This window comes from Halichoeres trimaculatus, unplaced genomic scaffold (genome assembly GCF_033239565.1).
Source record: "Halichoeres trimaculatus isolate MK-OKI-2021-1 unplaced genomic scaffold, fHalTri1.1 fHalTri1_scaffold_19, whole genome shotgun sequence".
Lineage (NCBI taxonomy): Eukaryota > Metazoa > Chordata > Actinopteri > Labriformes > Labridae > Halichoeres > Halichoeres trimaculatus.
In genome coordinates, this window is record NW_027437197.1 from 2,201,804 (window position 1) to 2,229,079 (window position 27,276).

General features: G+C 41.3%; 1 protein-coding gene across 1 annotated transcript in view; it reads right to left on the reverse strand.

The window, feature by feature from the left end:
* Positions 1-274: 274 nt before the first annotated feature.
* Positions 275-27,276, reverse strand: part of klf7b (Kruppel like factor 7b) — a 90,579-nt gene continuing 63,577 nt past the window's right edge. The window contains exons 2-4 of the mRNA XM_074695511.1: positions 26,368-27,019; positions 9,081-9,204; positions 275-3,275 (exon numbers count right to left, since the gene is read on the reverse strand). Coding sequence (XP_074551612.1) covers positions 3,224-3,275; positions 9,081-9,204; positions 26,368-27,019 — 828 coding nt within the window. The 3' untranslated portion in view covers positions 275-3,223. The remainder of the gene's footprint in view (positions 3,276-9,080; positions 9,205-26,367; positions 27,020-27,276) is intronic.

The following is a 27,276-nucleotide window of genomic DNA, read 5'->3' on the forward strand; positions in this document are numbered from 1 at the left end:
CAAATTTTATGTTTATAAACCCTTAATTTTTAAAGTATTTTTTCTGTTTTTCAAAAATGTATAAACTACAAAATTACAGAAATTATCCGCAAAATAACATCCTGATTTTTTTTTTTATTCTAATTTTTATTTTTATTATTTTAGGTATCATGCCAATTATAGCATTCAGCTACACTCCGTACCCTCCTCATTCATGGTTGCAATTTACTGTTAAAAAAAAAAAAAAAAAAAAGTTAAAAAAATATGGTTAAAGCACTGGCAGCAGAGTTTCCATACAGTTACCGTGAAATTACAGTCAAACATCGTAAAAACATAGAACTACAATAAATAACCGTAAAATTAAAGACTTCACCGTAAAAAATTAAATATGGCGTATGAGCAGAAAGTGTTTCCAGGAGAAGAGCAGTGTGTTTCTGTTTGGAGGTTTTTTTTGTTTTTAAAATCTGTCTCAGATAAAAAAAACAATTAATTCCTGTATTTTTTACAGTGATTTACGGTATCCGTCTGGAAACTTTGCTGCCAGAGCTTTCAACGTTTTTTTTTTTTTACAGATTTTTTTTTACAGTGTAGCTGACGCAGCTATTAGCATCCAGCTTATGCGCCGCCTACCAAGAAGGGCAACGGTTGGCTAAGGGGAAACCCAAACAGGATCAGGCTTTACTGATCCAAACTGGACCACTTGGTGGGAACGGGGCTTTGCAGATCTGATCTTAACGACTCCGGCTTGGAGTCGATGGAGTTGACGCAGTAACTGATGGAGCCAGACCTGGAGATGCATCTGGTGTATTTTGGCCGTTGGGGCAAAACTTGAAAAGAGACTCAGAGACTAAAGATAGAGGCTAAATGCTAAATGCTAAATTAGCATCAAAACGAGGAAGCATCAACAAGTGTTTGTCAGTTCAGAGTCGTTTCAGCGCAGGCTGCAAAACCTTTGATTCCCATAATCCACTTTATTCTCCTCCATCAGTTTCATCTCTTAGCGCTACGTCGTTAACTGATAATTGAGCCTTTTTTGTGGATCTCTAGATTTGATTTTGATTTTTGAAAGTTTCTGAGGATCCAGATGCTTCTGTCTGGACTCGTCCTCTCAACGCCGCGTGATAAAAGCCTCTCAGCAGATTATCGGCGTGTTTTCAGCCGTGTCGTCCGCTCTGATTAAAAAAGGACCCGATGCATTGATTTATTTACTTTAGATGAAAGTCGGATAAACGCGTCTGAAAGCCTCGACTGCAGCTGAGCGTCTGTGAAGTCAAACGTCTGATTAAAGGAGAGGCAGAGACCGGAGCGGAGGATGTGTGGGTGATTGTTGGAGCTGAGAACGAGCTGATTTCTCACTTCAAAGGATTTGGATTCGTTTGTTACCTCCAGCCGAGAGCTAAGATACTCCTCTACCAAACAACAGTTGCTAAATTCCTACTGTGAAAAAAGATCTGGGAGCAGAACATATAATTCCTGGAAGAGTGTGTGTGTGTGTGTGTGTGTGTGTGTGTGTGTGTGTGTGTCTGCGCTAAAGCCTGCCATGCAGTGTTTTGTTTTCCAACTCTGTTCATTAGTTTAATAATTATTTCCTAAATCTTATTAGTCTTATCTGGAGAGCCGTGAGCAAAGAAACTGCAGTGTAAGAGTGTGTGTGTGTGTGTGTGTGTAGACGGAGTGTGTGTGCTTGTCTTGTATACAGTGTGTAGCAGACAGGACTGTTTTTTCTGTTGGATTTTTTCGAGTCTTTTTATCGTTTTTTTGTCTTCCTTTTTTTTCGCTGTAGAAAAAAAAAATCACAGATAACATTGAAAAAAAGTCAGTGCAGTCAATGGATACGATAAAAACAGGCGAGTCTGACCGGGCCGCGTGTGTGTGTGTGTGTTTCTGTGTGTGTGTGTGTGTGTGTGACCAAGTCTGTGCGGCACACAAAAGGTCCGTTGGCGTCTTAAATCCCACGTGAATAAAGAGAAAGCGGCTCCTCGGCCTCCGCTCCTGCCCCGCGGTGACGCCAGGGGGATGAGGTCTCCGAGTCGGCGAAGAGCTCCAGGACGAGCTTCAGAGCCAACGGAAAGAAAGAAACAAAGAAGAAGAAGAAAAACAAAAGAAGAAAACAGGTTTTTAGCGAGTCCTCCGCCTGACTCCAGGGTCGGATGAGGAGCAGCACAAAAAACCCAAGACCTCTCCGCTCCTCGCTTTTATTTTTTTTCCAGGAAAATACAAATCCCCTCTCTGAGAGTCGGCCGGTATCATCCTGGGTTTTGTTTTTTCTCTCCTTCATCCGCTGGTTGCTCACAGGCTGCAGAGCCGGCGCACACGGGGATTAAAAAGACCGACAACGCTCTCCTCCTCATCCCACACATTCTGTCGAAGTCATCGTAGGTTTTCAGTTTCTCAGTGAGTTTTAAGACATTTCCTCCCGGACAGAGAGGAGAACAAAGTGTCATTCTTTGTAACAACGATAAGAAGAATTATTGTCCTCTACGTAGAAAAAAAAGGGAAGAAAGTGTCGCTGCGCATTTCTGTCAGATGGCCTGCGGAGGCGGCAGGCGTCTCAGTGAAGGTGAGAGATGCAAACACCCCCTAGAGGAGAGCCTGAGAGCTGCAGGAGCACCCCACGTCCAGACGTCTTGGATCGTCAGTGTCTCCTGCAGATTGTTGTTTTCTTCACGTAGGTTTCTGAAGCTGACTGCGGCAGGTGATGGTTCCTTTAGTTCCGTGTATGAAGAAAGAAAAACGTTGAGTATTTGTTGAGAATCCGGTAAAGCACTAACAAACTGACTATATGGATATTTAAAGTTTCCACTGGACTACCTCCTGACCCAAAGTGACCCACACTGACTACAGAGAAAGAAAAGAAGGCGGCGTAATGTTTCAGCAAGCAAGTTGAGTAAATGTTGGCAGTGTCCGAGTCCCCGGAGCGGCGTGGGAGCCGCCGGGGTTCACCAGGATGATGCATTCAAAGACGGCGGTGTTGAGTGTTAACTATTGCGAGTGTGTGAATGTGTAATCTTAAAGAAAATCAACAATCAGCTACTCCTCGTTTCCTCCCCGTCCTGAGAGGACTCCCAGTTGGGTTGTACGGCGCCCTCAGGTGGATGTGCGGCCCTGCAGGCGTCTCGGCCGCCGGCTGGTCCGTGGACGGGCTGAACGAGGCGGGTGGTTGGTAGCTTGATTCCTCCTCTCTCCTATCTCTCCTCCTCCTCCTCCTCTCGCCTCCTCTCCTCTCCGACTCGTCCTGCTGCCCTCAGATGTGCCTCTTCATGTGCAGGGCCAGGTGGTCTGACCGGGAGAAACACCTGCAGCCAGAAAACACAAACTGTGTCAGGGACAAGCCTCACACATCCCAGCATGCTTTGCTCACATTTGGAAAAGACAAACTAACAACCCACACTTCCTGCTTCCTGAGGCTCTGTGCCATCTTGAGCTCCATGCTATCAGTTAGCATTAGACGCTAACCATTGAAGCATTCATCTCTAATAAGAAGCTGATATTTGAAAAAACATCAAGCTGTGCATAAAGCTTCTGCAGCTCTGAGCTAACCTTCAGAGGATCCATAGAGGAAGTATAGATTCATTTTGTGATAATTACTGTGTCCTTTCTGTCTGAGCCGATATTTAAATAGTGAATGTTTTTCCCTCAGCGCTGAGTTTTTTGCTCTAAAAGAAATGAAAGGAGACTACAAAGATTCTAAGACCTGAAAGGAGTGGAGTGAGGAGTGATGAATGGGCCGTGTTGCCACCTCCTCAGTAAGGGAAGTAGCTATTGGCTGTCCCAGAAGTGGCTAAAGGCGTTGTCACATAATTTGTATGATTGTCTATTGGCTTGCAAGTATCATGGGCGTTATAGGAGATGTCAGGTTTGCACTTCAAAATTTACATTTAAAACAATCCCAAAGTTTTAAAATTTTTTGTGAATTTTTTAAATTTCAATTTTTTAATTTTTATTCTTCTAAAAAAAATATTTTTTATTTTTTTACCCTCCCAAAATTTATATTCACTTTTATTTTCCTAAAAATAAATAAAATTCATTTTTACATTTTTTTTGGCAATTTTTTTTTCTTTTTTTTTTTTTTAACTTTTGCAAAATTCTGAGCTTTAGAAACATGTCATTTTTGATTTTTTTTAATTTTACAAATACTTAAACCAATTAATTTTTTTAATTTTTTTTTTAGTTTTTTTCAAAGTTTTGTAAATTATTAAAATGTGAATTTTTTTAAACTTTTTTAAATTCTTGAATTTATGTAATTTTTGCAAATATTTTATTTATCTTTAATTTTTGAATATTTATTGAAAATAACAAAAAAAAAAAAAACAGACATCACATATTTATTTTAATTAATTAAAAAAACACCCAGTTTAGATTAATACTCCCTTTTTTTAACAATGCATAAAATTTTAGACACTTTATTTTCATGAATGATTAAAATAAATATGATTTTGTGGCTTCTGAATGACTTTCATCTAAGGAACTTGAGGTAAAACGACTCCTATGGGGGTAAAGGTTGCAGACCACTACATTAGTCTGTCAGCACAATTGCCTAAGTCAAAGAAATCTGAATAAAACAAATAAGTTTTATTATAGTATAAGATAATCCAAACATAATATTGTAAAAAGAAAAAAAAACACTTTCTCTTCTTTTCTGAAAACTGAAATATAACTTAGACGATAATGCTATCAGGCTAAAGATACATCAAAGTGATCTTTGTCATGTCTTTCTTTGACTCCTACCCCACAGCAGAGGTCAAAGACATTATCTTTAATTAAATAATTAGTTTAAAGTTATCTGTTTACATTTGGTTCTGTTTCATAATCAGCTTAAAATTTCACACAGGAGCTTTAAGGAGATGTGAAAATAAAGAGCGAGACTGTTAATGAACTCAGAGCCTCTCCTTAGCTCAGTCTCTGAGACTTTCTCTGACTCATATTTCAGTACAAACTAGAAGTGAGAGCATTATTTCATCTGGAGGACGGACAGACGGACAGATTAAGACCACGCTAACGGCTGATCATAAATCTACCACAGCAGAGAATTTAAAGCAGTTCGTCTGAAACATCCAGAGAGTTTCAGTCCGACTTCATCGTGTCAGAAACTCAGACTCAGTGACTTCCTAAACACGACTCCAGCACCGCCATAAATCACAGCCAGACCTCCACGGTCCTGCGCCGGGTCCTGGAGCTGTTGGTACAATACGACTGTAGAAACTCATTAGCTATGCATCATGAACAGGGACGCTAACGCAGACGGGCTGGCAGGACTCTGTGAGGCCGTTTGACTCTGCAGAGGCTGCACCTGGTGTGAGAGGATCTGAAGCAGGTGCTGCTGATGTGTAACGCTCAGGGAACCATAATGTCACCAGGATTTTAATTTCATTACGGCGCCGAGGAGACATTAAAGCTGAACATCCCCGGTAAAACGCCTCACAAATGATATGACTAAACGAGAGGAGAAAAACAAAACGTGGGAGAGAATAAAATGGGAAATTAAAAATTCAGTTTGCCAGAGGCTTTATTCATTATTAATTAGCACAGACTAATCTGTGTGTGTGTTTGTGAGTGTGTGGGTGTGTTTTTAAGGCAGGTTGATGTTCGATCCAGAAAGGAGAAGACAAAGACAATCGTACAGGAGGGAGATTTCAGAGCAGAAAAATGAGATTGAAAATAACAAGAAATCATGAAATAAAATCACTTTAAAGCTGGAGTCTGATACCCCCTCTTTAAAACTAGACTTTATCAAACTGCTCTGTACAAAACATGATGCTTTACGCTGATATAATCTGAATATTTATCTGTAAACAGTTCAGTAAAGGCTTTCCCTGGAGAGGGTTTTCTGGCTAAAGCTAAAGTTTAAAGAGGGGGTATTCTGCTTTCTCATATCATAAACATGGATGTTCAGACTGAGCATGTGCAGATTTTCCTTACACACAGGAATGGCTGGGCCTCAAACACCAAGGTATGCCCACCCCATCCCCTAAAAGGTCTCCATAAGGCTGGCCAATCAGAGAGAAGGGGGTTTGTGGAGTGGGGGAGCCTTAAAGAGACAGAAGCAAAAAATATGGTTTTCTAAAACACAGAAGAAGAAAAAAATAGTGATTTTTTTGAGCTGTGAATCATGTAGAGGAACTACAGGGGCTCCTGAGGGACAAAATTAAGACCTACAACAGCACTATACCCCTCTTTAATATTGAAAATCAAGCTAAATTTAGCTAAAAACACCAGATCTGCTGCTTTAAAGTTTGAGGATATATACTTTAAGTAGTAATAAATATTAGCATGGGAGCTAAAGGATATTCTCTGAACAGATGAAAACAAATGTCTGATTTTTTTTCAGCTAAGCTAAGCTAAGCTAAAGTCAAGACAGACACCTCAAAGGCCTTTAAATGTCTGAATCATAGCATAAAAGTTGTTTCTGAATCTATTTCTGTGTGAAACTGTAAAAAGTGAGTCCAGGAAACGAGGTCAGAAACTCTCGAGTTCGTCCAGACCGGACGTTGACGTTTTAATTGGCGCCAGTTTCCAGTTTTTCGCGGCGCTAATGTGAGCGGTTGAACTCTGCTCTCTGTTGTCTCAGCTCCAGTGTTTCCCCTCAATCCTCCGCCGGCCATGTGCTACCTACTGTACACCTCCACCAGCCTGTGAGTGTGTGTGTGTGTGTGTGTGAGTGTGTGTGTGTGTGTGAGGGAGACCGGACAGATGGCCATGCCAGTTACTGTGTCACTGTCGGGGTGCGGAGCAGCCAGACCAGCTGGTCTCCTCCCATCCTCCTCTTCTCCTCCTCTAAACGCTCTCTCCTTCTTTTTGTCCTCCTCCTCCTCCTCATCATCACTCCTCCTTCTTCCAGCTCCATGGAAACATCAGGGGGTCCCCGCTTGATTAGGCGGGATTAATGACAGACTGCCTAATGTGTGTGTGTGTGAGTGTGTGTGTGTGTTTCCCTGGAGAAACTCTGTCAGATTGAACAGTCTATCTAACGTTAACCTCTCCATGGCTGCCACTTTCTGCCATTCACATGGTAATAACTCCAGGCTCCTCCCACCACAGATGTGTGTGTGAGAGTGTGTGTGTGTGTGTGTGTGTGTGTTACTGTTAAAACTCTCTGCTGTGTTTAACATGTTTCCACTCCACTTGTTTTTGGAGCATCCAAAGGCCTCAGAGGTAATTACTGGAAACCTGGAAGGAGGTCTGAAGTGTTTTCAGTCAGTCTAAGGGGTCAGGTCTTAATCTGGGTTTTCCTCACCTGGTGTGACCTCACTGTACCTGTGAGTCTGATTTCAGAGTGTGAGGAAGTCATGAGTCCAGGCTGAGTTTGGGTTTCTGAGGCAGAGAGGTTAAAACTGTCTTACAGGGTGATAATCGTCTCATCAGTCGCTGGTCGCTGCCTGAATCTTCGATGTGCAAACTTGTGACGACTTTGCATCAACTTGTGCCACCAGCTAGGGTGTAGCGCTTTTGTTGATAAGCTTTAGATTGCATTATTCAACTAAAGAAGAAGAAAAATGATGTGATATAAAAATGAAAATAACAAAATCCGTGATGGAGCATCTGATAAAACACTTAACCCTCTTACTAGTTATTACTTGTTTTCTTTTTGTTTTTCTTCCTGAAATTTTGAAAGATCATCCTCCACAAAAGAGACATGGGCAGTTACAGACAAAAATATAAAATGGTCAACATCACAAAAGGTTTGCGCTGAGTTTTATACCTTAATACAAGAAACTTTTCTCTTGTCCCATCAGACCTCGTTTTTGTCTCTTAATTACTTAAAATAAGACATTTTTCTGAACTGGTCAGTTGAATGTGGCTCATATTTAGTCTAAAAAGACATTTTCTACTAAAAATAAGACAAAAACACTCGATGAGATTTCAGTTTTTCCCAATGGAGCCTAGCATATCTGACTCAGAGGACTGTGATGGAGGAGTCGGACCAAAGATGCACCTGGTGAATTTTTGCTGTAAGGACGATCAGACTGCAGTAAAAACATGGTGCACAGAGGACGGTGGATGCTGTGCCGAGTGTTTTTTTGTACGTTACCTGAAGCATGACTTTACAACTTTTTTCTTGCATGAAATAATCTTTAGTGTTCGATCTTTAAACGCTTGAAGAATTCACGTTTCAACCAGATTAAGCAAACTGCAAATTAGTTATTTTTGCACTCAGAGGAAATAAAAGTCTCCTTTTACCATTTATAGTCTTTATCTCAGACTTCCTCATCAGCATTCTTGCATTATTTCAGCTTTGGCAGAAAAACCTTAGTGCTGTTTCCATGTCTCTCTGAAATGCATCATGGGAGTTGTAGTTTAGCTCCCTTTGAGCGTTTTAAAGACGTGTAACAACCTCTGCACCTGTTTACATCTCATCAATACGACTTTGCATTTAAATATCTTTGCGCTATAGTGTGTGTATGCGCCTCTGTGTGTGTGTGTGAGTGTGTGTGCCAAAAAGGAGCTAATACAGTCCCAGCTCTCAGCCAGGATTAGAAGCTTCCAGCAGGTTTCTGGAGGGTTTTATGTCTAAAACCCGAACTAGAGGGAATCCACAACAGCCAATTACACTGTCTCCAGGGCTGGAGTGTGTCTCAGTGTGTGTGTGTGTGTTCTACAGAAAGGTAGCACACACACACACACACACATAGAGAGAGGGTGTATGTTAAAGTGGAGCTGGCATCTGGTGCCACTCAATTAGCCGTGACCGGTCTGCCAATAGCCAGAATCCATTTAACTGCCAGCACAGGGGCATGAGTAAGCATTAACACACACACACACACACACACACACGGAAACACACACACACACACACACTCCACCTTTATGACTGGGAACTGAGCAGAGAGCAGTTACTGTCTCTCTAACACAATAACCCGTGTGTGTCGTTCGTTTCTGTAGCTGTGAGGAATAAAAACGAACAAACTGAGGGTTTGTGGGATTTGTAGTTTTTGTAGTTTTTGTGAGTCGTACTCGTCGGAAACACGGGTCAAACTCTGGCTCTCGACAGCTAAAGGTCACAGATGCCCTCGCAGTGTAAACTTGACTGTTTGTCATTGTTTGTGGACGCAGCGGCTGCCCAATGTGTGTGTGTGTGTGAGTGTGTGTGAGTGTGTGTTTACCTGTCGCAGTGGTTGCACTTGAATGGCTTCGCTCCGGTGTGTTTGCGGTAGTGTCGTGTCAACTCGTCACTGCGGGCAAAGCGCCATTCGCAGCCTTCCCATGAGCACTTATACGGCTTCTCACCTGCCAGAGAGAAAGAGGAGGAGGGGGGAGAACAGGAGGAGGAGGAGGAGGAGGAGAGGAGGAGGTGTCACATTTTATTATAATTTCCAGATTTAATTTCACACGTCTAAACTACAGCTGCTCGCTAATGTACAGGTTACCACCCCTGGCTTTCTCCAAACCCAAACACACACACACACACTCACACACACACTCACACACAGCCTTGGGGCCCAGGCACGCAGACCAGTTTTAACACAACACCCATTTCAATGAGCCAATACACTCAATTAGCCGTAAATGAAGTCTTTCAGCACGGCGGCGTGTTAATTCATAATCCCAAATTCACCCTGAAATGAATCTCGTTTTGTTCCCTCCACATCCCCCTGCCCACACACACACACACACACACTTACACACAGTCACAACACACACACACACACACACACACACACACACACACACACACACACACACACACACACACACACACACACACACACACACACACACACACACCCTGAGGTGGTGGGATCTGAAATGTAAATGAAGTTTCATCCCCCACTTCACCAGATGGGAGAAGAGATGCTCTATTGTTCTCAGCCTGTAGTTATCTCTCCATGATAGAAAGCCTTCCAGCTGTGTGTGTGTGTGTGTGTGTACGAGTGTGTATTTTGACTAGAGATGTGTGTGTGTGTGTGTGTGTGTGTGTGTGTGGGTGTGTGTTAGAGCAGACTGTATCAGATGGGATTTGATGATGTCTGAAGCTACGTCCACTCTGATTGGCTGAACACTGAACTTTCTCTGCGTTTACTGCGAACACCAAACACACGCTTCCTCCAAACACTGAGTCTCCTTTCCTTACCTCCTTCACACACTGAGTCTCCTTTCCTAACCTCCTTCACACACTGAGAGTCTCTCCTTTCATAACCTCCTTCTCACATTGAGTCTCTCCTTTCCTAACCTCCTAAACACCGAGTCTTCTTTCCTTACCTCCTTCACACCCAAAGTCTCCTTTCCTAACCTCTGTCTCACACCGAGAGCCTCCTTTCCTTACCTCCTTCTCACACTGAGTCTCTCCTTTCCTAACCTCCTCCAAACACTGAGTCCCACCTTTCCTAACCTCCTTCCTACCACAAAGTCTCTCCTTTCCTTATCTCCTCCAAACACTGAGTCTCCTTTCCTTACCTCCTTCCTACCAAAAAGTCTCTCCTTTCCTAACCTCCTTCTCACACTGAGAGCCTCCTTTCCTAATCACCTTTTAACACTGAGTCTCTCCTTCCGTAACCTTCTCCAAACACTGAGTCTCCTTTCCTAACCCCCTTTACACTTAGTCTCCTTTCCTAACCTCCTTTACACTGAGTCTCCTTTCCTTACCTCCTTCTCACACTGAATCTCTCCCTTCCTTACATCCTTTTTAACTTAAGACTCTCTTCTTTCCTAACCTCCTTGACACAGGACCTTCCTTTCCTAACCTTCTTCTCACACAAGGACCCATCTTTCCTATCCTTTTCCTAACACTGAGAGTCTCCTTTCCTAACCTCCTCCAATATTGAGAGTCTCCTTCCCTAACCACCTTCTCAACTTGAGAATCTCTCCTTTCCTAACCTTTTTCAAACACTGAATCTCTCCTTTCCTAACCTTCTTCTCAACTTGAGAATCTCTCCTTTCCTAACCTTCTTCTCACAATGACTCTCTCCTTTCCTAAGCACCTCCAGACAGAGACTCCCTTTTCCTCACCCCATTCACACACTGAGAGCTTCCTTTCCAAACCTCCTTCTCACTGAGTCTCTCCTTTCCTAACCTCCTTTCACACTTGGTCTATTCTTTCCTAACCTCCATAAAACACTGAGTGTCCTTTCCTAAACTCTTACCTACCACTGAGTATCTCCTTTCCTAGCCTCATTCACCTCCTTTACACACTGGAGCCCTCCTTTCCTGACCTTCTTCTCACACTGACACTTTCCTTTCCTAACCTCCTCACGTAAAGACTCTCCTTTCCTAACCTCCTTCTTACACCGAGACTCTCCTTTCCTAACCTCCTCTTACTTTTAGATCCCTTCTTTCCTAACCTCCTTTACACACTTAGAGTTTCCTTTCCTAACCTCCCTCTCACAGCAAGTCTCTCCTTTCCTAACCTCCTTCTCACACTGAGACCCTCCTTTCCTATCTCCCTTCTTACATTGCAACTCTCCTTTCCTAACCTCCTTACACTAGACTCTACTTTACTAACCTTATTCTCGTACTCAGAGTCTTCTTTCCTAACCTCCTTATCACACTGAGTCTCTCCTCACCTCACCTTTCCTTCTCTCCTCTTCTCACAGTCTGTTTCTGAACCCTGTGCTCTTCATTCAGCGTGCATACAGTTCAGAGGAGTCAGACCTCGTCTCTCTGCCAGACGTGGATTGATTTGTGGGTCAGAGGGGACGGACCAGGATGAGGACTCTGTTTCAAACTCTGCAGCTTCTCCTGTTATAAGTTCAGTCCTGGGTTTGAGAAGTCTGCTGACAGAAACATGTTTCTAAGATGATGACACAGAGTTTAACTTCCTGTTTGTTTCCCAACAGTTTGAAGGGCTCTGAGTTCATCGCAACTCATCGTAACACGACATATACTGATCGGTGATTGACTTTCATTTGAACAAAGCTTTTCACTCTTTGGTTTTTACACTTTGTCTTGTGAAGTGAACAGGTTTACGATGAAAAGTGCGACAGAAACGAAGAAGTATTTACTCCTTAAACTGTGAGTAAATGTGTTTGTTTCTGCACAGCTGCAGTTTTCCTCTATTTCAGACTAAACTTGTCATTCCTCCCTGAATACGGCCCCCTGCTGCTGCTGCCGCTGCTCGCAGTCTTCCTCAGGAAATCTCATTTCTTCCCTCATGAGCCGGTTTGAGCGTATAGCTGCAGCGCTTCATTTCATTTCAGACGTATAACTCACACACTCTGGGTTCAGCGTGAGAAAATAAACTGTCCGGGGGGTCCAGTTAGCAGAGTTCAGACATGAAGACACCGCACAAAGGTTTTATCATCTCATAAGCCCAAACTTTACGACTGGAGGAGGGTTTACAGCAGAAACGCTCCTCTGTGTGTCCTCTGCGTGTTCCTGTGATATGAGAAAGTGTTGGAGAGTCAATTAAAGTCATAAATCCGTCTGCGCTCGGCGGCTGGGACAGAAACACTGACTCGTCCTGTCTCACAGACTTCACTTGTTGCGTGAGGATGCAGTGGAGCCGCCTGCTGCAGAGGGAGGAAATAAATGTGGTCACTTATCGAGTTCGTTCATGCGAGAGGTGGAGGGTTTATGGTATCTGCAGCTTTAACGCAGGCCGTGAGTCCAAACGACAAATAATGAAAGGATAAATAAAAAGAGAGAAGTCCCTGCAGCCTTATCCAAATTAATAAGGCGGGAAATTTCCCTCCTCTGCTGAAACGCCGGCCGAGCCGTTAACTTTACAATATTTAAAGTATCAATAAAGAGAAACACACACTTCATTTTCTGCTCAACACACTCACAGAGAAATGTGTCTGAGCCGCACTGCAGACCCCTGGTGTGTGTGAATGTGTGTGTGTGAGTGTGTGGGTGAACTGGGGGGTGGTAACTATAATTGGGGTCTTAATGACTCCTAATGGGGAGTAATACAGCAGCTTACACTCAGTTAGCCAGATGTCCCAGCAGCCCTTGCTTTGCCATCACAGCACACACACCAATCTTCTTAAGGAGACAAACACAAACACACTCCATCCAAACGTAAGTGGAACCGATGTGGAAACAAAGCGTTTGGCTGAAAGTCTGGCTGCAGGGGGAGAAGAGGGTTTGCAATGGTGTCCTGAAAGGGACAAAAAGGCAATTCATTCGGGACTAGTTTGTTTAAAATATTATATTATTTGCGTGTGATTTTGGATAGGCACCTTTCACATGTGAAATGATACGGTACCGATACCTGGTACCTGGCAATCGGTACTCAACAGTACCAATTTTCAGTACTTTTGTGTGTTAACTTGGTAACAAATATAAGGTTATTTGATAATAAATCTTAAATCTTTCAATTTAACATATTCATTTCTCAATATAAAAACTTGCAATGCTGCGTTCATGTCCAGCATGGAAAATCTTCTACTCTTTCACTCCCTCACAGTCACAAGGATGCATTTAGGTACCGAACCCATAGACCAAGGGTCTGCAACCTGACTCCTTTGCAGTGGCTCCCTGTAGCTTTCAAAAAATGTTCTTAAAATATTTATTTATCTTTTTTTTACGTTAACATTTTGTTGAACAAAACTGCATCACCTCTTGCAATAACGCTTTAAATTTTTTTTGAGATGTGTGGAATTTCAATAATCTTTTTTCAAATTTTTTTTGATATATTTTTTTTTAAAGAAGACTTTTTTAAAGAAATTGTATATTTGGGAAAATTCTGAAAATTCTGCAAATTATTTAAATCCCTTTTAAGTATTTAGTATATATATATTTTTTTTTTTCCATACATAATATTTTGAAATTTTTTGAAATGTAGTAATTTTTAGATTTATTTATTAGCAAATTTTGGCAAATTTTTTAAAAGTTAATTTTGTTTCAAAGTGTTTGCAATTTTTTTTTTTTTTTTTTTTTTTTTTTACATTTTTTTTTTTTACATTTTTCAAATTAAAAATACTTTTTAAAAAATTATTGCAGATATGTGAAATTTCTGAAAATTCTGCAAATTATTGAAATTCCTTTTTTTAATTTAGTATTCTTTTTAAAATGCATTTTTATTTTAAACATACAATTTTTGAAAATTTCTGAAATTTAAACATTTTTAGATTTGTTATTTTTGGAAATTTTGGCACATTTTATAAAAGTTTATTTCTTCAAAATTTTTTGCAAAATTTTTAAAATTTCAAAATTCTTAAAAAAATTCGCAACTTACTTTTTAATGGAAGTTAAGGTTTCAGGCTACCATAGACCTTATAAAACATGGACATAGTCTCTGTGATGTCACCTGTCTGTTCCTGAAACAGTGAAACGAAGCCACTCGTCAGATGCAGCCATATTGGATATGACTCAGGCTTTGAGCTTCTTCTCTAACAGCTGTAGGGCAGTCATCAGCTGAGCTGTGACTCTGATTGGACAATCAGAGACACAAATATCTAATATCTTCTAAAATGTCAAGTTATTTTTTTCTACCCCCCTTCAGTGTGTGCTGATACAGAAATTAACGATTGAGACTGAAGCTGTTTTTTGAACCAGGCTGTAAATACGTTTGCATAAAATTCTGTGTTTTTTTTGTCTTGGTGTGTACATGGTTTCAGGTCTTTCTGCAGCCAGACTCAAGCAGATTCTTGATGAACAGCAACTTTAAGCTCTTCAGCACCAGGTCCATTTTTTTAAAAACAGATGTTGGGAATATTACAGATCTGTTTCAGGAGCTCCCTGCACTTCTACGTATTGAATTTGAATGCCAAAGCTTGAGGCAGGGAGAGCAGCAGCAAAGAAAAGCAGAACCACACACAGGATTTTCAGTCACGGCTTCACACTTCATGAACTTAAACAGCTGTAAGTCTTCACCAAAATCTGAGAGGCAGCTCACACTTCCAGGAGTGTAAACATGAAAGCAGCTTTCAAAGTCTTTGTGCTGCTGAAATGATTAAACGTCAGAAAACGTGTCAGACAATCGCGGCTGCTCCTGCAGATTTGCATGTCAAAGAAGTCCGGGGTCACTTTCATGAAATATTCTCCAGCTCTTGATGAAAGAGTCGCGTAGTTTTGGAAACACAAAGAAGAACGTCAGCGTCCTTCTTTACTGTCGCGCTGTTTACCCACAGGACTCGAACAGAATCTCAAATTGCTTTTTTTTTTAACGTTATTTTCCTAAATTCACCTCCTTTGAATCGTCCTTTCCAAATACGGCTGGCTGTACAAGTCGCCCTTCGTGGACAAATATGTGAGGCGAGAGCAGCTTTCAGAGACAGGTGATGCAACGACAGGTAAAAGATGATGTGCTACAGAAACATCCAACTGTGAATGCTGCCCCCCTTCCACTTTATTTCCCTCCACTTCCTGTGTCCCTTTGATCAGAGGCGTCTTTCATCCGCTGATACAACGTGACTGCAAGGTGACGCAGTTGTTCTCAGACTAAATGGATTCCACATCATGAGCTGCTCTCCCACGGATTTACATATTCAAATTCTTCAGTCAAATCTGCGGCAGTCAGTCGCTCGCTGATTTACACAACAGGGATCAGAGAGACCTTCCTCTTCCAGCTCGAGGAGAATTCAGGATTTGTTGTTGGATATCAGAGTTTTTATCCTTTATCATCCACTGAGGGCTAATTTTATCACCTTTTCTAAAAAGCTGCATCATGAATATGGAGTTTCTGCCCATTTTTTAGCAACTAACTCACGCTTAATCAACAAATAGTTTGCATTAAAGACGTCAACAACCACTCTTTTGCCATCAAAACCAACATGAGTCACAGCGGGCTCCAAATTTTTGAAATATAACTCCACCAGTTTTATATTTCAGAGTTGAATCAAGCGCTCGAGGCGACCAAACTGGTGTTCAGAAGCAGAAAATAAGACTGTTAGGATGAATCATCTGTGTTAATATCAGGAGTTTATAAAATAGATTTTATCAAATCAAACCTTTTGCTTTCTCAGCCTTTAAATTTTAACCCTTCAGAAGCTTTGTTTCTAAGTGAGGAAACACTGGAAAGTTTTGTCCTGGTTGACAAACTTAGACCCCATCCCAGCATCTCTTTGTAAAACCTTTTATGACTTTTTAAAACAGGATTTTCTAACAATTTTAAATTATTCTCTTCAGACAGGCGTATATCCCTCTGCTTTTAAAACTTCAATCATAAAACCTTTCCTGAAGAAGAGACATTTAGATACAGCAGTAGCTGATGATTTTAGACCTGTATCCAATTTGCCATTCTCAAGTAAAATTTTAGAAAAGATTGTTTTTGCGCTGCGTTTGATACAGTCAACCACAAACTTCGTGATTTTATTGGCATCTTTGGCACTTTTTTTTTTTAACTGGTTTAAATCTTATCCTAGCGATAGAAAGTTTTATGTGAATCTTGGGGATCACTCTTCAAAATGCTATGACATTGCGTGTGGTGTTCCCCAAGGTTCAGTTCTAGGCCCTACTCTTTTTAATATTTACATGCTTCCTTTAGGTGATGTCATCAGGAGACACGTCATCAATTTCCGCAGCTATGCTGACGACACACGACTTTATGTTGCCGTCTCTCCTGATGTCACAGGGCCACTCGATGCCTTTTTAAATTGTATTTTAGATATTAAAATATGGATGGCAGAAAAGTTTTTACAACTCAACCAGGACAAAACTTCGACTTTTTTAAAATTATTTTTATTATCTTATCTTGTCTTCTTATTATTATTTTTTTAATCTTTTCTTTTTAAAATCTTTTATATTTTCCGTATTTTATTCTCTAGTTTTCCTGTTTAATTCCTCATTTATTTATTTATTTATTTATTTATTTATTTATTATTTATTATTTATTATTTATTTTTATTTATTTTCTATTTTTTTATCATTATTACTTATTTAATTATTTATTATATTTATTTATTTATTTATTCATTTATTTATCATTATTTATACAAATGTATATTTTAACTTAATTTCAAGTATTTTTTATTCTTAATTCTTAAAAATCATTTTCTAATTTTATTCTATGATATATTTATTTTTATACTTTTTTCCGAATTTTTTAACCTTTAAGACGACGTTTCCTCAGTACGTACTGAGTACAGCAGTGTGCTTTATTATTGTCTTTTATCTATGTTCACACAATTCACGTGTCTGTTTGTCAAGCACTTTGTGCTACATTTTATTTGTATGAAAAGTGCTATATAAATAAATTTTGATTGATTGGTTGATTTATTGTAAATCCACTGATTTATATCTGTACATATTGTTAAACTAATCGTGCGCTCTGTTGGAGACTGGCACAGACCGTAAAAGCCTAATGGGTTGTAATGCAGGGTTGTAAGCTTGATTGCCAGTTAGGGGCTCTAACCGTGGTCATTAAAGCTTTGTATCATAAAATAACACGATAAAGTGGCCACCGGGTTCAGGAGATGACAGGAAGGATCACGAAGATGCAGATGATGAAGAGGGTTTTTGAAGCCAGTGATGAAGAGTGAGAGCATCCACTGATTTTTTTTTTGTTTTGTTTTATTCTTCGTCGTCCCGCTGCAGAATTTTAGAGACATTTCCTCAGTGGGAGGCCGAATTGTTGGGAACCACAGGAGGGAACAATCTGAGGGACTTAATCTAGCAGCGTGAGTCTGAACCCCCGGGAGGAGCTGGAGGAACTCGGTGCTGTCACTGTGACCACTGCAGGGACGCTCACAAAGAGGAATCGGCTGCTGACAAAAAAAATAAATAAAAACAATTAGCATGGAAACTTTCTGCAGTTAAATGTCTTTCTTGTTTTTACACAGCACAGAAAAATAAATGGAACGCTCCCCGCCTTTAGTGCATGAATTTCACCACGTGTCAGTCAATCTGCACTACGGATAATTAAAAGTCCACAGAGATCAATGCAGATTGCACGTCAGGTAATGCATTGTGCACACTGATTAATACATATTGCATGGCAGATAGTGAGGATAGCACGGTAATTACTGCACCCTGAGCGGCAGATGATGTATATTACACTGTTTACAATGAATAATGCAGATTGGATTGTGTGTTTGGACGACAAATATTAAACATTTGATACAGTGGAAGTGTGCGTTGCTCAGTGATTGATGTTTATAGCACAGTCGATCTTTCTTATTGCGCTGTGAATAATGTGATTTTCATGGTATGAGGTAGAAACTTCACAGTTGATGCTTTAAAATTCACTTTATACATGTTTGTAGCACTAGTTATACAGTGGGGACAATAAGTATTGAACGTGTCAACTTTTTTCTCACTACATTTATTTCCAAAGCTGCAATTCAAACAAAATTTCTCCCAGACATTGGTATTAACTCAAATAATCCACACATGAAAAGAAATCACAACGTTCAGGTGTACTTTGGCAAGGAAATGTACCATACCACCTGAAATCTGTCAGTAATTATTACTTGAACTTCCAATTAGTGCAAACCAACATCAGCTGGGCTAGAGCAAATTGATGGTCCTATAAAAAAAGGTGTTTTTTCACCAAGCAGTTAAATAGCACACACCTCATGATGGGTAAAGGCAAAGAGCTCTCTGAAGACATTCACAACCTGATTGTTGCTCAGAAAGATAGTCAGAAGAGGACTCAACCAGCCAAGGACCACCCTGAAAGTGCTCCAGAAAGACTTGGAGGCAGCAGGTACAATTGTTACAGAGAAAACAATAGGCAATGCACTCCACCACCATGGCCTCTATGGACACTCAGCCCGCAAGACTCCATTCCTCAAGAAAAGGCATGTTGAAGCTGGTTTAAAGTTTGCTAAACAGCATCTTGACAAGCCTGTAGAATACTGGGAGAATGTTGTCTGGTCAGATGAGACCAAAACTGAACTTTTGGGCTGTCATACTACAGACCATGTTTGGAGGAGAAATGGCTCTGCACATCAGCCAAAAAACACTACACCAACAGTGAAGTTTGGAGGTGGAAGCATCATGGCATGGGGTTGTTTCTCATCTCATGGTGTTGGCAAACTTCATATAACTGACGGAGCAATGAATGGAGCCATGTATGGGGAAATTCTTGATCTGAATCTGCTGCCATCCACCAGGATGATGAAGATGAGACGTGGCTGGACCTTCCAGCAGGACAACGATCCAAAGCACACGGCAAAGTTGACTCTCAAATGGTTTCAGAAAAAGAAAATCAATCTGTTAGAACGGCCTAGTCAGTCACCTGACTTCATGGATTATTTGAGTTTATACCAATGTCTGGTAGAAATTTTGTTTGAATTGCATCTTTGGAAATAAATGTGATGAGAAAATAGTTGTTGTAAGATTGTACGTTTCTTAAATCCACATAAAAAGAGAGAAATGTGAAATATTTGAGCTACTTTCCAGCTAAAGGTTGAAGGGTTTGGTTCTTAGACTCTTCCTGGTCTTGAAGGAAACCAGATTTCCTCTGAGGTGAATCGACAGCAGCGATATCAGCGAGCGTAAATCCTCCTCCTCATCCTCAGAGTCCTCCTCACCCAGGACTCAATACAGCACCAATATTTTCTACATACAATAGCAAACCACTTGGCAGCTTATCCTGCTGGAGAAATGCTACACTCTCAACCTGCATGTCTGTAAGAGTGTGTGTGCATGTGTGTGTGTGTGTGTGATACGGGGTATGAGTGGGGGCCGCAGGTGCCAGACAGGCGGCCGTTTCACACCCGTCTTCTGTAATTGGCCGGAGCTCCCACTCTTCCTTCAATAGGACCCCCCTCAAACACACACACACAGTCCCTCACACACATATAGATGCTATAACACACACTCACACACACACACTGTCGGAGGAATGAAGCAAGGCCAGCTCGGGCCTGACGCCACAGCAACCATGACGCCAGCCAATTATAGCACAGCAAGGCAAGGATGCGTGATAAAGTCACCTAGCAACTGAGAGAAAGAGGTTGTGTGTGTGTGTGTGTGTGTGTGTGTGAGAGAGAGAGAGAGAGAGAGAGAGGGAGAGAGAGATTAACAGGCATGGACAATCAAGCAGCCACCAACCAATTATGGCAGAGTGTGATGCAGTTGCTTGGCAACCGAAAGCGAATGAGCAAGGAGACGAGAGAGAGGAGGTTGGAGGTTGGATCCAGTGGGTGTATCGAGGAGTGGAGTGTGTGTGTGTGTGTGTGTGTGTGTGTGTGTGTGTGTGTGTGTGTGTGGGTCTGGGGTTACAGCAGGGGGTTTTCCAACAGGAGCTGCAGGAGTTACCTGCTGAGGATGAAGGAGGAGTCTGTCTCTTTAAAAGTCAGACTCTTTCTCCGTGCAGGTTTTATTTTATCCCTAACACCAAGAAACACCCTCACACACTCAAACCTCACACCAAAGACGTCTGACTTCAGCATTAAATCATGTTCAGCTTCTCTTCTAGCTCTAGCTAACAGGACCATCAGGAGTCAGCGTCTTGGTCCTGACGATGTCTTAAACCTCCTGAGCAGACGCCTGCAGGTGCATGCTGGGAAGGTGTTGGGGTTGAAAGTGCAGCTGAAGTCGTCAGCCTGAAGGTGTTGCTTCATTTATAAACATGCATGTGTTAAAGCTCCAGTGAGGAGATTTTATCAGCTTCTTTGACTGACTGAAACCAACCGTGACACAGTTTCATGACCTCCAACAGCAAACAAGACCTTCAGGAACTTTACAGACTATTTCTGTGCAGTTATATTTAAAGTTTGTGACTGCTACAAGGGGGTAGGAGTCAGACCAGATGATTGAGGGAGCTTTAACATGTCTGACGACTCAAAACACCTGGGGTCTGCAACCTTTACTTTGATAAGAGCCACTTTTCCTCAGCTCACCTGGCTTGAAGTCATTCTAAAACCAACAAGATCAACTTTATCTTAAAAAAAAAAACCCCAAAACATAAAAATGTCTAAATTTCTATACGTAGTTCAAATCTAGTGAGTAATAATCAAATGAAAAGTTATTTTGGAAATTGTGAAATTGAATATATGATGTCTTGGTTATTTATTTCAAATAAATTTGCATGGAAAATAACCAAAAAATAATCATTTAAAAAATTTGCAAAATTTCTGAAATAAAAAAAAGAAGAAAAAAATCTATCAAAAAAAAAAAAAAAAGATCAAAAGTTGTAAACATTAACAATCAAATTAAAAAAATAATCTTTTTGGATTTTTCCAAAATTTTCAAAAAATGTTTAAAATGAAAATGTGTAAAATTTTGTATTAAGAAAAAACAACCAAAATTTTTATTTAAAAAAAAAAAAAATTCAGACATTTACAAAAAATTCAAAAACTATTCATTTGGCATTTCAAAAATTTGCAAAATTGTTTCAAGTAAAACTATGTAAAACTTTGTATTCTAATAAAAAATTGTAAAAATTTTACTAAAAATTCAAAAATTTGCAGACATTAACAAAATTTTCAAAAATGTTTTTTTTTTTTCACATTTCCAAAATTTGCAAAAATGTTTAAAATAAAGAATGTAAAACTTTGTTTTTTTAAAAGCAGAAATTGAAACATATTAATAAATTTGCAACATTTTCAAATTTTTTTGAAATAATATTTGAATTTGATTACATATATTGATTATATACATTTACCAATTTTTGTCGTTTGCTTTTCTCTTACACATATTAAGCACAAATATTAAGCTGGCAAGTTGTAAGTTAGATATATCCATCCTCACAGAATTAAAATCTGTATTTTCTTCCAGATGAGTCTTTTTGTAGATGTAGTTATCTTCCCAGGGCTGTAAAACTTGAGGTTAGCCACAGGTGCATGGAAAGTTGGTGGGCTGTTGATGTTGTAGGAGGTGAAGTAGAGCGGTGGCAGGCTTTATTGACAGATGGGATGAAGATTTAGTTCAACTAAATGTTAACACAGGATTTTATTGAGTGTCAGTGTCTTTAATCATCAACACCCTCTGGAAGAAAAATAGAAATGCACAGGGGGCACCAAAGTCAACATGAACAGAGGGTTCCTTGGTGGAGCTTTAAATTCATTTATGAATCTAAAAACAGCTGTAAAGGTCAGAAAACACCAGAAACTACGAACTTTGTAAAGTCTGACTTCCTTTAATGATTACAGATATTCAAACTAAACAAATCTTTGAGAAACTGATTAAAACAAAACTACAAACAGCTCTTAAAGTGACACCTCATTATCAGAAAATGCTGTTCATTAGCATTTCTAAACCGTCTGATCCAAACGAAACGGATCACTGCGTGCATCAGTCATGACTTCCAAAAGGTAAAATATTTGTTTGCAAACCTCAAATGTCAGAGCGAACATTTAAATGTCACACAACACTGAACTGTCGGGCGTTTCAGGTGCTGCTTGAGCATGTTGACACGCTCACGGCCCCCGAGAAATGTCACGCCACCAAAACCTGAAACCACGATGGGTTGGATTTGGATACTCGGTGAACGGGGGATGCAGATGTCAATCACGGACTTTCATTGAAGCTGTTGGTGCAGTCTGTAAGTGTGTGGATGAGGCACGTTAGCTATTGTTGGGGAGGCGCCCACACTCTGAGTAAACGCTCTCTTCCAAAATTTCATTAAGTACAGCTAGGACATTTGAAAGACACTCCTAAACTCCTTCCAAAACTGCCCGTCTATTCTGCAACCTCAGCTGCCAAGTCTGTAGTTAAGTGAATTGTTTTTGGACGGCTGCTTCACTAATAAGGATGATACAATTATTACTGTTTTTAAAGATCCCACCAGATCCAAGAGAGTGACAGAGACAGCCCTGCAAACGCTGGCGGAGGCACAGAAACTCTGCGACAGTGTTCTACGGAGCTTTGCTGAATTAATTTGTGCATGTATTAAAGCAGCAGCTCATCCCTAATTGAACATTTTCGTACAGTATCAGGACATAAACCTGAATTGAAACGCGAGCTGCAGCTCCAGGAAACGGCAGCGGATCCAAACAGAGGCATATTATTGCCAACGTTATGTGGAATTGCAGCACATGCACTGAATCCTCCTGACAGAGCTCGCTGTAATGATGTTTCTAATGGCCTCTGGTGTGCTCTCTGTGACAGTAAGTGCATTGATGTTGTGCAGGCTTTCTGCGGTCGCTCCTCCCCGTAGTCTCTGCTACGCTAATCCCTCCCTACATGTATGTTCAATGATTTATGGTCATAATAACCCAAAAAGAGGATTAAGCTAATTAAACCACAGTGCTGTGCTTGTAGTGAACACATCGGGAGGGAATACGCCGCCTCCACATTTATATCACACACACACACACTCACACACACACAGAGCAGAGAGGTTGCATTGCTTCGGGGGGGCCTGTCTCTCTCAGTGAATGATCCAGCCTCTAAAAGCTCATCTTCGCTTGGCGTGACTCAACTATACAATCACCAGAAGATTACAGATACTGCAGCTAGCGGCCAGGCTAACAGGAAGCTAGCTGCTGCAGCCTGGATTACTTATAATAAAGCTACAGCAGCGGGGTCCCCAGGCGACGCGAGGTGCTGCCCTGCGATGTAATGCTGCTCTTACAGCCATGATGTGGTCACTGGGATCATATATAAGCCTGTAACACGCCGGATTAACGACGCCGAGGTTGAGGGAGTTAATACAGCGCGAGGTCTGCGGGCGATGAAGAGTAATCCTGGTGAACACCCAGAAACTGCTAACGCGGGATGACGACTCCTGGAGGCCGTGGAGCAGAACAGGAAGTGTAAATGATGCTGCGGCTAAAGCGGCTAACGTTGGCTAATGCTGGCTGCAGGTGCAGATAAGGGACAGAGTCTGACTTCTTTACTTTAATATACGACAATACATCAAATCAGGTGACCTGTTGGCTGCTGACATCCAAAGAACGCACATGTCTTTGTGTTACTGTCCCTTTAAGAGTGAATCAAACTATCTCCAGCGTGAATGACGGGAACATTAGACACATTTTCCCCTTAACTATGTCTGAAAAAAGTGAATCCATCCCTCATGATTTGGTCTAACTATCGCTCACAACCTCAGCACCAGGAGGGATGAGAGACGGAGAGACACAGCGATCACCTGAAACGAATCGGACCAAGTTATCCAACCACTCAGGTAGAGGGATTAAGCTTCTTTGAGATAATTTCCTGTTTGAAATGAGAATTTGTTGTTTTTTAAGTTGATGTGTTTTTAAATTTACTGTTATACTGTATTTTTTTTATTGCTGGAAAATGCACATTTCATGATCCAGTTATTTAAAGGCTCAGCTAGGGGACACGAGCTGGGAATTAGCACTCACTATAAACAGACAAAATCATATTCATACTTTGTTGTGAAATATGTCAAACTGCATCAACCCTATCAAATTAACAAATTTGATTTCAAATAGGGTGTAAAATAGGGTTTAAAATCTTGAGACGACAAGGACAAAATGACTTCCTGTGTCCGTTTGGTCTCCAGGTAAACAAAATATGGCTGCGGCAGCAAAAACTGAAAGCGAATCAAGTGTTAACGTCTTATTTTTAGTTTAAATTATCTTATGAGATTTCATTTGAGCCACATTTAGCTGAAGAGTCCAGAAAAAAATCTTATTTCAAAATAAAAGACAAAGTTAAAATCTGAAATCTGCCGTTGGGCTAAGAAAAACACATTTGTTTCGTTTCCTACATTAAGACAAACAAATAAATAAGACATTTTTCTGGACTTGTCGAGTGAATCTGGCTAAAATGTATTTATCTAACTTTTTATTTAAAGGAACAGTTCACATAAATTAACTCTTTAGCATAAGCAGCCATGCAGATTTTACTTAAATAGAAAGGGGGAAAGGACTATCCTAAGATTATAAGTATAATTAATTATTTTTTGGGGGTAAAATATTTATCTTTGAATATTTGAACCTAAAATTTCTTTAAAAAATACAATTAAAAAAAGAAAAATTTTGGAAAAAATTGCCCTACACAATGCAAAATGAACAAAAAAATCTATTCTAGTAAAAAAATATAATATAAAAAAATAAAATCATAACAATGTTATGTAACTATTAGTATTGCATTGTTTGAATTATTTGCTTTATTACTTTTTTTTTATTTTTGAAATTTTTATTTTGAACATGAGGTCACATATCCGAAAAGGAGTGAGATGAAGTATAAACTTATTAATCCCCACCCCTAGACCAAACAGTTATTTATAAACAAATGTAGATGTTGTGCACTTACTGCAAATACTGTAACTATTATTCATTTTTGTCAGTTCCTGTTTGTCTAACTTGATGAATCAAATATAAAAAGTCAGTTTTTACTAAAAAACAAGACATAAACAAAGCTTAGATTTCAGTTTTCACAGTATACCTGGGACAATAACATCCGAAGCTGAAGCTGCTCCATGCTTTTATTTTGAAGGGCAGGTCTTTTCACGTGTAATGAGAAATAACTTGCACAGAGAGATTTTACATCTTTATCTTCATCATATCAGTCTCCAGCTCTGTCTCCACACACCACCCCGTTGGAGAGCCCTCAGCAAACCGCCCCCGGTCACGCCGGCGTGGCGTGTGCTCTGACCGAGGGTCGCTGAGAGGGCAGGCGTAGTTAGCGGGCAGCGCCGCGTGTCAGAACCCGGCCGACACGGCTGGATTCGCAATGTCATTTACGACCACTCTATCAATCATCAGGCAATTACCGAGGCACGGTTTCCAGGCGCTGAGCTGGAGGAAATTAATAACGCTGGAGGATGAACAGAGAGTGAGGAAGAGGAGGAGGATGAAGGGAGAAAAACCCTGAAGAGTGAGATCTTTGCAGGTTCCTCCTGGAGATAAACTCATCATGAGTCGACAAACTGTGGGTTCACGAGTTTCCTGCTGAGCCGAACAAACTAAAGTAAGAGTTTGTGACATAAACACGGAGCTGGCAGGAGTCCGAGGACGCCGACATGTTTTTAACTGTTCTGGCTCTGAGCGCGCTCACACTGAGCTTCAGACGATCGTCTGTAATTAAAGTGTGTCAGCAGAGCAGAGGCTTCAGCCACGTCTGTTTACGGCCATCGACTTCTCCTGGACACAAAGTTTCTGGGCGAGCTCGACGGACCTGAACGGGGTCAGCGTTTTGAGTATTTGATGCCAGACATCATCAGACGATCATTTTTTTCTTTTCTTGTTGCTGCTCTGCCAGCCGAGCTGCAGCCAGCTTCACTTTCAGTCCAAGACCGCTCATTTGCCTGCAGTCCGGTCTTTGGCAGGGGAAGAGTCGCTCAGTGGGATGGAGGTCATCCGACTCAACCGGACAACCAAGACCGGCACAGAGTCTGGCTTTAAAACCGCTCGGTTGGTCTTTATGTTTCTTAAACTGGCGAGAACGACGACTTTTTCAACACAGAGTTGTGAGAAATAGATCAGAGATGTTGGATAGCAACATTTTCTGAACAAGTTGTTTTTTCTTTTTTCTCCGCGCCAAATAAAACGACTAAAAATAGCCTCGAGTCGATCTCTTCAGACGCTGCACTGGACAAAACCCTGAGCCTTGAATGATGTAAATGAGAAGCAGTGTGTGTGTGTGTGTGTGTGTGTGTGTGTGTGTGTGTGTGTGTGTGTGTGTGTGTGTGTGTGTGTGTGCTCTGACCTGTGTGAGTCCTCTGATGCGCCTTCAGGTGGGAGCTCTTGGTGTAAACCTTCCTGCAGCCGTTGAACTGGCACCGGTGGACTCTCTTCTTGTTCTCCGGTACATCTCCTCCCAGACTTCCTCCTCCGCCCTGCTCGCCGTCACTGAGCGCCCCTCCCCGGCTCGGCGGCGACGGTAGCACCCGTGCTGCCACCAGCTTGGCCGCCCCTAACCCCACCTTCTTCGCCACCAGTTTGAGCGTTAGCGTACCGTCTGCCGTCGCCGTCAGCGTTTGCGTGGGTTTGATGAGATGCCGGCCGAGCTCTGGCGACGATGGCGGTGTTAGGGATGTGACGGCAGCACTTAGCTGAGCGGCGCTGACTCCTGCGAGGACGTTGTCTTTCGTCGTGAGGGATTCAGTCCCGGCCTCTGCTTGGGTCTTGCCGGGATGGGGCACGTGGAGGATTTTGGCCTGGACCTTAGGGAGGGTAACCAGTAAGGGGGGCGGGCTGGGCTGGTCGGGGAGGCTGGGGAGGAGGGGGTCCATCAGGTCCTCGTCACTGTCGCCGCCCTGCATGAAGGCCGGCGTTAAGAGGCAGTCCAGCTCCTCGTCGAAGAGTTCTGAGAGTCGCTTGGGCTCCGTTTGTAGATACCGCTCCAGCTCGAGACAAGTCTGCAAGAAACAGAGCAGAGAGAGACGACGGTCAGACTCAAGATCACTTCACAGCAAAAGGGTCAAAATCGACTCCTTCATTCTACGACCATTTTTCATCCTGAATTTCTGCCTCATTATCTTTGTTTTCATCTTAAAATCAGCTGTTGGTGTCAGAAAATCCAGCCCCAAATTTAGCAGAAGCTAAAGCACCGGAGCCCGAGTCTCTGATGTGATGCAACATGGTGCCACATTAGATCTGAAGATGACGACTTTTT